We start from the raw sequence: 10,939 nt of genomic DNA, 5'->3' as shown, positions 1-10,939 counted from the left end.
GGTACTCTAGCTTGTAGGAGAACTTTGGGGTACCATACCTGCAACAGGTACTCTAGCTTGTAGGAGAACTTTGGGGTACCATACCTGCAACAGGTACTCTAGCTTGTAGGAGAACTTGTGTAGGCTGGAGCTGTCATCAGTGACGGGCTCTCCGGCCTCCCTGTGCTCCTTACTCAGTTCGCTCACAGCATCTGCAGGACAGCGTAGTGGGGCAGTCAGAACACGACTCAGACATCCACACAGATCATAGAGAGTGTACTCGCAATGACATGGATCAATCAACAGTGAACAACACATACCATATGCATACATAGAATCTGTCTCACACATGGACACACACACATAGTCCACTCATGCACACACACGCACGCACACACACACACACAAACGTGACCTCCCTTCCTCTTTGTGGACATAATAAAAATATAGATGCTAATATACCACATTTATCAATGTATTCAAGTATATTACAGTAGGAGTATATATTTTTGACCATATTCATGACCATGTTTCTTGAGTCAACATGGGGTCTCAACAGTAGCCTACCATGTAGGTCTCTGATGATCCTCTGTAGTTGGTTCTCCCCAACAGAAGTAGATGCCATGGTAGTTGTGGGAGAAACGGGAACCCTTCAGTCTGTCAGCATGATATCTGTGTAATAATCACAAAATGTGGGGACAAAATGTACCCTTCATCAGTTGTGATGGAAATGACAAGGAGAACAGCCATAATCAGATCATCTTCACGTAATTACGTTATCCGAGTGGTTAGGGCAGGCATTTTCGTGTTTATGAATCAGCACACGTGTAATCACAGCGTCAAACCAATTATTGAGACAGAAAAAACACTGGTGTTCACTGGTTTCCTGTCTCTGACATATAACAGTTTGTGTCCGATGAAGTTGCCTGACCACATTGCAACGTTGTACCCGCGACCCTGCCACAGTAGCCTACGCTACATTGTATCCACTAACCGGACACATGGGGCGACCAACGCTGGCCATATCATCGCAAACGACTTGGCTATATTGGGCTGTCTTCGCCCTTGTGCGGGTGTTCAACATCGTCATAGCCTGATAACTTTATTATTGTTATTGTTATTTCTCCAAATATAGCCTCATATTCCGACAACCAAAATAGCGTTGTATAAGATAAATACTCAGTGTCATCATCATCGTGTCGCCGTGAAAATATACACTCAATAAAAGCTTGTGTAGGCTAATGGTTTACTGCACAACTAGAACAATTTCTACGTGAGGCGTTCGTCCTTCAAGAAACTACACCGACATGTTTTAATTACCTGATAATTACAGATCTTTTGCGACAGGGTACCGTGAATTGCACCTGCTGTTGAAAGACTCGCGATTCGCGACCACAAGGGAGTGACAATACTGCTAAACATGGAGATTAATCTGAGCGATAAATTCTCATATTTCTTATCATTTCCACATATTAATTTATCGAAGTCAAACGTACTTTTAAGGGATAGATGATCCAGGAGATCGATAGATTTACAGTGAATCCCTGCTGGCAAGCGTTGGGGAGGGGTTTGCCAGTGATTGACAAGGGTGCGAATCAATGAAACGGCGCCGTTGTTGCCGGTGCGCAGGCTCTCGCTTCATACTCGCCTAGTGCGGTTGCACTGAATAAACAAGGTAAATAAACCGGTCGTCACGTGATACACCATGAGGTGCTGAGTGAACTGAACACCATGCGTGGTTCTGGGAAACTTCATCGGGCATCAACTCGTGTATGGAGGGCCAAATGCACCAGTTGCTTTGGGAAATTGGAGAGAATGTTTACAGTGTAGGGGTCTGTTAGTCAGTTCATGCACAATACAATTTCAGCTCTGATTGTCTAAAGACACCATTTCATTATTCAATGCGAAGGGTTTGTTTTAGTAAGCCTACACAATACATCATTTTGCATAGACCTCCTCATTTGCAATGTGCCTCCCCTGCATATACATGTATAACTTAAAGGAACAGACCACTCTTTTTTGATGTTCACATATTTGCTGTATTCCAAAGCATTATTCATGAATGTGCATATCATTTTGGTCTATGTGTTTGCATTGGCCCGTTTAACAGTATGGCCAAATTAGGCAAAGTAGTGCAAGTCTATGGTACAAAATAAAACATCATCAAATGTACTTATAAACCATTTTAAAATGAATGTAAAATTCACCAGAGTGTAAAACGGCAATTTAATTCCGCCCAGTGATCACTTGTGGCTTGATGCTAAAGATACCAGTTACTTCCAGTGATTATGCTAAGCTATGCTAATAATTCTGATCCAATAAATCTTTGTACCGAAAACACTGAGAAGAAAATGATATGCACATTCATGAATAATGCTGGGAAACACTGCAAATATGTGAAAATCAAAAAAGGGTGGTCTGTTCCTTTAAGGCTTCGCGAGGGAGGTTTACTTATGTCAGGGCTATTCAATTAGAATTTCATCTGGGCCACATTTCGAAACCAAGAACTGCAGTCGGGCCACACATTTTCAGACATCACAACCACTGAAATGACACTTAAAATCAGTAGTCCACAAACAAATTTTAAACATGTTCCTCTAACCTAAAACTTAACCACATTGAATGTGAATGTATAAGACAAGCAGAAGATTCACAAGCAAATAATAGTAAGCAAGTACTGCAGTAATAAAACTGAAATGTATACTGCTTCAGTTGGGGGCCATGCCTGGGCCGCATGTGGACTGCATCTGGGCCTCCAATTGAATAGCCCTGACTTATGTTATACCTCCACACTCTGCTAGTTGGCATCCACAACAGTCAGCCGCCTAAACGTCACTCCCATCCGGGTCACGACACCAGCGTAACCGAGGTCATCCTGAGCAGTTTGCCGCTCGGGGTCACGACACCAGCGTAACCGAGGTCATCCTGAGCAGTTTGCCGCTCGGGGTCACGACACCAGCGTAACCGAGGTCATCCTGAGCAGTTTGCCGCTCGGGGTCACGACACCAGCGTAACCGAGGTCATCCTGAGCAGTTTGCCGCTCGGGGTCACGGGTCCAGCGTAACCGAGGTCATCCTGAGCAGTTTGCCGCTCGGGGTTCAAACTCTTGACCTCCAGCAACTCTCTGGCATGTCAGTACATCTGCGAAACTGCTGAGCTAAATCTCTTGGCTGATAGCTGTCAGATTCAGCGGTAGTAAAGTAGTTCTCTGCCATTTCACATTATTCTTTCCAAAAGATGCATGCATTCCGCATGCACTGGCCAAGTTCACCAAAACTGACACCAAAGTGTTTTTTTTCAGATGACATGAGAAAGGGTGGGCTATTGTTCCCCTTGTGTATTCTACAGTTTTTCACTACCTTACCTGAAGAGGAACTGGCCCCCCATTGGTATAATGTGCAAAGGTGTCACTTGAATCCCACCATTTCTTTGTATGGCGTGGACATAACTTATCAGTGACGGGCGGCCAAGTGAATGTTTAGACGACTGTGCTTACACCGGCGAACAGCATCTTGCAGACTTTGAATTCATGGTTTATTACTGATAATTACGAAGGTACAAGTGAGAAATGATTTTGCCTTTTCTCTCCTCACATGTTTTCATAGACTGAAATGCTTATTGTATGAAATGCTTATAGCCTACATTATTTATTCTTCTCTGTATGAAGTTATTATTATTAATTTATTATTTAAGCTGTCTGTTAGACTTTATTACAGATAATTCATAAACATGCCATGTCCAATATTAGCGAAGTAAAAAAACAGTAATATTTTCAAACAATAACATTTGTAACTTACTGATTCTGCAGCTAATGTATAGGCCCTACTGTTGCTTCTGCTTCTGAATACCAATACTGCTGCTGCTGCTGCTGCTACTACTACTACTACTACTACTACTACTAATAATAATAATAATGATAATAATGATAATAGTAATAGGCCTGTTACAATGATGATGACGATCATGATAATGGTGTATGCATTCTTTTTTCCGACAGAGATGAATTCTACCATAACACCAGATTATACTTTTTCTTGGAATTATGACTATGAGACCACCCCTAACTATGATTATGATTATGGTGATCTGAATACTGGAATGTGTGAAAAGGATGATGTCCGTAAGTTTGGAGCCGTAGTCACAACTGTGTTCTTCTCCCTGGTGGTCGTGTTCAGTGTGATTGGAAACGTTCTCGTGCTGGTGATCCTGATCAAGTATGAAAACCTGAAGTCTATGACCAACGCCTTCCTGTTTAACCTTGCCGTCTCAGACCTCATTTTCACCGTCGGGCTGCCCTTCTGGGCCTACTACGACATCTACACCTGGACCTTTGGGGCCTTTGGCACAGAAGTATGCAAAGTTGTCAGCTTCATCTTCGATGTTGGCTTTTACAGCAGTGCCATCTTCTTGACCACCATGACCATCCACCGCTACATGGCAGTCGTCCACCCCATGACCACGATGGGCTCCAGGAGGACACTCTACTGCCTCTTGACCTCTCTCACTATCTGGCTGGCAAGCTGCCTGCTCGCGGTTCCAGCAGCTATTTTAAAGACAGCTCAGAGTAATCAGAATGACAATTCCTTGCACTGCGAGTATAACCATCTGGAGTGGAAGATAGTGGGAGCATACATGCAGAACGGCTTCTTCCTGGTCTCGTTCGCCATCATCTCTTTCTGCTACATCCAGATCCTTCTGCGTCTCCTGCGCCCCACCTCCCACACCAGGCACAAGACGGTGCGCCTCATCTTCATCATCGTGGTCGTCTTCTTCCTGGGCTGGGCGCCCTATAATGTGGCCGTGTTCCTGAGGGAGCGTTGTGACAGAATGTTGCCTCCTTTCGACAACTGTGACGTGTGCAAGACGGTAGACTACGCGCACTACGTGACCCGTCTGGTGGCCTTCTCCCACTGCTGCCTCAACCCTGTGTTCTACGTCTTCATGGGCATCAAGTTCCGGAACCACCTGAAGAATCTTCTGCGCTACTGCGGGGGGATGACGGATGTCCAGAGACGCCACAGCCGCCTCATATACTCCAATGGTGAGGAATGCTCCATGTACTGACCAATCACCACGCTCGGCTACCTGCCACCTGGCCAGCTCAGGTGTTTGCTCAGTTCTGCTCCTGGGGGCCTCTGGGTATCACAGGGGTGTAATGTCCTGGGGTGCATTTCTCAAAACCATAGTTGCTTACTACTATACTGTACGTTAGCTACTTTGTTAGTTTCAAGGCAATTTCCCATTGGCAACTACTAAAGTTGATAACTGGCAAGCAACTACACTTTCGAGAAACATGGATTCCAGGGAGTAGATGCCTTGCCATAAACTGGTTGTGCCCGTCCTTACCAAGTTAATATTGAAAAGCTGCTTGAATTAGCACATATTCTTCTGTAAATATGTGGTATGTTTCTTTGCTCCCTGAAGCCAGTCCTCCCACTGTGCCTGCCACATCGGCCTATCTGTCTGTTTGTCTGTCTGTTTTCCTGCTGTCTCTGCTTACTGCTTTATGTGATTGCATTTATCAGTACACTCATAAAGCATACGTATTAGTGGCAGAAAAATCAGGTATACAGCATGGATTTCCAAACCAACTTATTAACATTATTGTGTTCATTCATGAACAATGTGATCTTCTGTGGTCACGTTTTGTATATTATACCGGAGTTTGTGTGATTTGCAAGCATTTCCAGCAAGAATACACTATTCAATTATGCATATACAATGCAAATGTGCATTGATCAATTGTGTAGAGACTTTCACATAGATGAATTTGATTCACTAAAGAGAGACAGACCTTACACAGCGGGAGTAACACCAGGTCCCAAGAGAAGAACTGAGCCATTCCTGATCTCAGTGACATTCTCTAATAAAACTCTGTCCTTTTTACAGAGCAAATTATACAGTTGAACTCTCAATTTAGTTGTAAATGTTTTACAAAGTAATTACCAGCAAAAAGTACAACGTTTTAATATAGAACTCTCAGATTGTCTACGTGCTGTAAAAAAAAAAGTCATGATTGTAACTGTGCCTTTCATTTTTTCACATTCATTCACATGATAAATGATGTACATAGTTCAGAAATGTCAGACGGTTCAAATATGTGATGAAATTATTTTTTATCTTTTTTTATTATTTCAGCGAGTACGTTGTCACGAGTCACATCCTTCAATGAGCAGTTATGAAAAAGCCTCTAAAAGCAAGTAAGCACCAAAGTAGAACCTCTCTACCACGTTTCAGATTTTGCTAATGATTCATGAAGCAGCATTATCTAGTAGATTGGTTTTAGTGACCAATGTGGATTGAGGCTTTTGTTTGTTATTTTTCTTTTGTTTGCTCTTTTTCATTTTCATTTGCATTCTTCGTAACAATGAATTTAAAATTGTTAGTAAAAGTATTTGGTAGTCCTCGGGTAAATAGAATAATATCAAAAATGCTGATACATATTTCCCTCTTTTATCCTCATTATCTCTATGAAATGTAAATGTTTGTAATGTTTGTAAATATTTTGATTAAATTAAATTTTACTTTTTTTGTGGTTGACCAATTATTTTCCTTGTCATGCAGTCAGACTGAAACTCGTTGATGATTCAAGATTCATTGAGTTTATTGCCATGTCAACACAGTTGATGGGAATTTGTCTGGGCGCATCCCTAATAACATCAAATAATATAACAACATAAAATGGAAAGAGACACACATTTGATACATTTTCGGGGCCTGGCAATGGGAATGACAGGCCAATTACCTGCCTGTGGATGGTCATTTTGTTCTTTAGTTTGCCTCTGTGTCATGTCATATGGAGTAGCCTATCATCACTTACCACCCGGTGAATGAAAATAATCTTTTCTGATTGGCTGACAAGGTGTCCTTTATTCTCTTGTAGGTATACTGGTTTGGAACACCTAGTTCTGGTAAAAAGAACTTCCATCACTCTTCCAAATCAATATGCTGTGGCAGAAATACTTTCAAGGCCGGTCCCGGTCCCCAAACCACAGTTTGAGATTCACTGTGCTATAGATATAACTAAATCCTTTAACCCCTTTAACGCAGAGCCTATGTAATAACCTTACTGTCCGCAAAATTGTAATGGCTATGTCTTAATCTGTTATATATGTCATTACAATTTTAGAAAGATTTTGGTCTCTTTCTATATTGCGTGCTGGATGATCATTTCTTTTAATAATTCTTACTCATTAAGGTGTTAACGGTGAGCGCAATACCCTAACAGCATGCTGGTAGCGAGACTGGACACAAAGGCACTGTTGTATTGTTTTCTATTTACGAATGAACATATTGTAGTCACTCAACCCACTATGCAAGATTGAATGGAAAAAAAGAAAAGAATTTGAAAGCAGGCAATCTGCCCTCAATCTCTCTCCTAATTTCTGTTTAGAGAGAATACAACTTACTTATAGCCTACACCCGTGAAGGAAAACCTTTGTGAGAAGTAATTTAAGCTTTCCTCAGAACAAACTTTATGGGAACAAGTTTTTTGGTAAAAAAAAAAAAAAATGGTGCACGCACACACACAGAGAGAGAGAGAGAGAGAGAGAGAGAGAGAGAGAGAGAGAGAGAGAGAGAGAGAAAGCATCTCACTCTGAATTCAGACAACAGCATTTATTTTAATAGGAAGATGGATCTTTATAATCTGTCTCTCGCCAGATGGTTGGATTCCGCTTTGCAGTTGTGCAGAAATACATCAGGCTCGGTGAGAGCCAGGCAAGCAACATTAAGGCTCCAAGAAAATGGCCAAATCCACGTCCATCCTCCTTCACCTTTCTTTCTTGATACCGCCGCTGTCCAGTAGACACCTTGCCTCTCCACTTGTCATGTTCTTTTACTTATCCATTTATAAACCACTATTTTCTAAATGAATAAACATTTTAACATTAAAGCTGGTTATGAAATTATTTATTATACATATATACTCACAGAGACTGAGCAGTACTGATTGACAGTTTACAATGAATAAAGAAGGAATATAAAATAATACAAGAAATTGTGGAGACACAAGGTTTATGCTACACCGACAACATTGTTGAGGCCTAGTACTGTAACAGGCATTGATGAAAGACAAACTATTTTCACTCTGGGTGAGATGAGGTCTGTTTGTTTATTAATTTGTTTTGTTTTTTGTTTGTTTGTTTTCCTGTTCGTCATGTCACAGATACGTAAATAAGCAGGTAGCAGGAATTCAAAAGTCACTACAATACAAATACTACAATAAACTACTGAATACCTTTACAAAAACTCCATGACTTAATTTTTTTTTTATAATTGAGGAGTTCAGATGCAAAACCCCCTAACTCCATTTCTGAAGACCTACACTTCCATATTTTTAGAGAACCCCGTTGTTGGTTTGGTTTACATTCATGTACTTGATAATACATAGGCCTATAAATAGTTATATTACATAAATAAAATGAAAAAAATTGCAATTTTTATAGCTTTGTATTAAATAAAAATGAATTAAGATTATTTTCTGAAATGGCACTTGGGGGGTTAAGCATCTGAACTCTTCAATTCTTTACGCATGCCAAATGACATTCATAATGTCAAATAAACAGCATCGTCAATCGTAAACCACACACCCCCTACAGGATTTACAGAAGGCAGGTCTCCAGACCTTATTTCATTTGTGATTAGGTCTGGTGGTAACCAGGCATGCTCAGGGTTATATCTGAAGAGTTCAGATGCAAAACCCCCTAACTCCATTTCTGAAGACCTGCACTTATGTATTTTTAGAGAACCCCGTTGTTAGTTTGGTTTACATTCATGTACTTGATTATACATATAAATAGTTATATTACATAAATAAAATTAAAAAATATGCAATTTTGATAGCTTGGTATTAAATAAAAATGAATTAAGATTATTTTCTGAAAAGGCACTTAGGGGGTTTTGCATCTGAACTCTTCATCTGCTGTTCATTTGGAGACATAAGGATATCAAATATGACACACAAATTAACCTTCTCATCATGCCAAAGTTCATGACAAAAAATTTGAAAGCAGGAGAAGTGAATTTAAGCTCTTTCCTAATGTCTGTTTCGAGAGAACACAACATACTGATACAGCAGTAAGGAGAACATTCAAGAGAAGACATATAAGCCTTCCTAGAAGCAAACCTTCCTTAAACATGTTGTTTGCGGAAATGCACTTAATGTGACTGTTGTACATCCACCACGCCAATATGTCTTTGCTACAGATGACCACTTGAGTTACCATTCTCAACTTGTGTTTTTTCTACTTCTTTTTTTTGTTGTTGTTGTTGTTTACCAATACTGAATGTATGTTTTTTTCTTTTCTTAAAATATATTTTGGAGCTTTTTCACCTTTATTAACCATGAGCATAGATAGATAGATAGATAGATAGATAGATAGATAGATAGATAGATAGATAGATAGATAGATAGATAGATAGATAGATAGATAGATAGATAGATAGATAGATAGATAGATAGATAGATAGATATACTAGAGAGATAGGAGTGCGTGGGGAGAGACAGAGTGGAATGGGTCAGTAAAGGACCTCGGGTCGGAATCGAACTCAGCTTGACTTGTTGACTTGCAAAATAAGTCCTTGCTGGACCTCCAAGCCATCGCATACATACACAGGTCAGAGACGCTTAGAGAAGCAGTAGCACACGTCAGGGCGGCGCGACAACAGTTGTTGTTTGTGTTTAGTGGACTATCTAAGAAGCATATTCATTGCAGCATATCAACCACCAATTACTAACAAATTCATGGGTATTAGAGGCTGTTGCGTCACCTGACGTCTTAGCCCCCCCAAAAAACGTCTTTGACCCACACACAGAAAAAGTTATTCTGTCCTCTTTTCGTGCCCTCCTCTGAGGTCATTGCGACAAATTAGGCCTAACAGAAAAGTGAAAGTGAAAGCCCATTGGGAAACTCCAACTGCCATTGTCATTGTGACACAGCACTCCACAGCACACAAGTGAACACTGCACACTGCACACAACGAAATTGCATGTATGCCTCATCCGTGCAAGGGGGCAGCCCTCAGTGGCGCCCCATGGGGAGCAGTGCGGTGGGACGGTACCATGTTCAGGGTACCTCAGTCATGGAGGAGGATGGGGGAGAGCACTGGTTGATTACTCCCCCCACCAACCTGGCGGGTCGGGAGTCGAACCGGCAACCTCTGGGATGCAAGTCTGACGCCCTAACCGCTCACCCATGACTGCCCTTTTAACAGTTAAATTGATACTGATCTTCTGTCGCTGTGGCAGAGACCACAGAGGCAGAGTGACTAACTGCTAGAATAAAAAACAAGTAGTAAGCATTTTTTTGTTTCATAGGAGATGACAACACATGGCCATCATGCAGCTAGTTAGGAAATACTGAACCACTGCCATTCACACAACGAAAATGAAACAAGACGAACGCAAACGCAGCGGAGTGACTGTCATTGCTCTGTCACAACTGAATCATTTGGGAAGGCTACGCTAGATGATCTGGGAAGACACTGGTGAAACTGTTCCTCATTCTCGTAAGTGTCCATTTGAGAAACTGACAGTACGCACTCATCCTGCACTCGACCAGGATTAAAAAAAAATGTTCGGTAAGTTGTTTTTTTTTGTTTTTTTGTTTTGTTTTTGTCCTTGATATTTGAATGATGGTGTACTAATAGGCTATAATGAAGATATGCTATCTGTGATTTTTAGTCAAAAACAAAAACCCTGAAGAGCACTTCTGACAACATGTTTTTTCACTTGATAGGAAACACCAGTTTCCATCCGACAGGAGATACCAGTTTCCATCCAACCGACGGAGATGTTCCCATTGAGCTCTGCTCGCTCTATTCAGCTGCGCATCTCTCGGCCACATGCTACCTCATCTCCTTCATCCTAAGCCTGGTGGGCAACATCCTGTTGGTGTGTACGCTGGTTCGCTTCGAGGACCCCAAGAGTGTCTCCAGGCTCTTCTTCATCTGCCTCGCC

General features: G+C 41.3%; 2 protein-coding genes across 2 annotated transcripts in view; one reads left to right on the top strand and one right to left on the bottom strand.

The window, feature by feature from the left end:
• The window catches only part of fyco1b (FYVE and coiled-coil domain autophagy adaptor 1b), a 56,128-nt gene extending 54,581 nt beyond the window's left edge, over positions 1–1,547 (bottom strand). Inside the window, exons 1-3 of the mRNA XM_063192940.1 lie at positions 1,476–1,547; positions 547–651; positions 85–191 (exon numbers count right to left, since the gene is read on the bottom strand). Coding sequence (XP_063049010.1) covers positions 85–191; positions 547–604 — 165 coding nt within the window. The 5' untranslated portion in view covers positions 605–651; positions 1,476–1,547. The remainder of the gene's footprint in view (positions 1–84; positions 192–546; positions 652–1,475) is intronic.
• A 2,519-nt stretch (positions 1,548–4,066) lies between these two features.
• Positions 4,067–6,432, top strand: xcr1b.1 (chemokine (C motif) receptor 1b, duplicate 1). Its single transcript, XM_063192961.1, has 2 exons — positions 4,067–5,020; positions 6,118–6,432. Exons 1-2 carry the CDS (start codon positions 4,078–4,080, stop codon positions 6,159–6,161), a joined length of 987 nt encoding a protein of 328 aa, XP_063049031.1. The 5' UTR covers positions 4,067–4,077; the 3' UTR covers positions 6,162–6,432.
• The last annotated feature ends 4,507 nt before the right edge of the window (positions 6,433–10,939 follow it).

This window comes from Engraulis encrasicolus, unplaced genomic scaffold (genome assembly GCF_034702125.1).
Source record: "Engraulis encrasicolus isolate BLACKSEA-1 unplaced genomic scaffold, IST_EnEncr_1.0 scaffold_27_np1212, whole genome shotgun sequence".
NCBI classification, from domain to species: domain Eukaryota; kingdom Metazoa; phylum Chordata; class Actinopteri; order Clupeiformes; family Engraulidae; genus Engraulis; species Engraulis encrasicolus.
The sequence above is the reverse complement of the archived record's forward strand: the minus strand, read 5'-3'. Positions and strand labels throughout refer to the sequence as shown.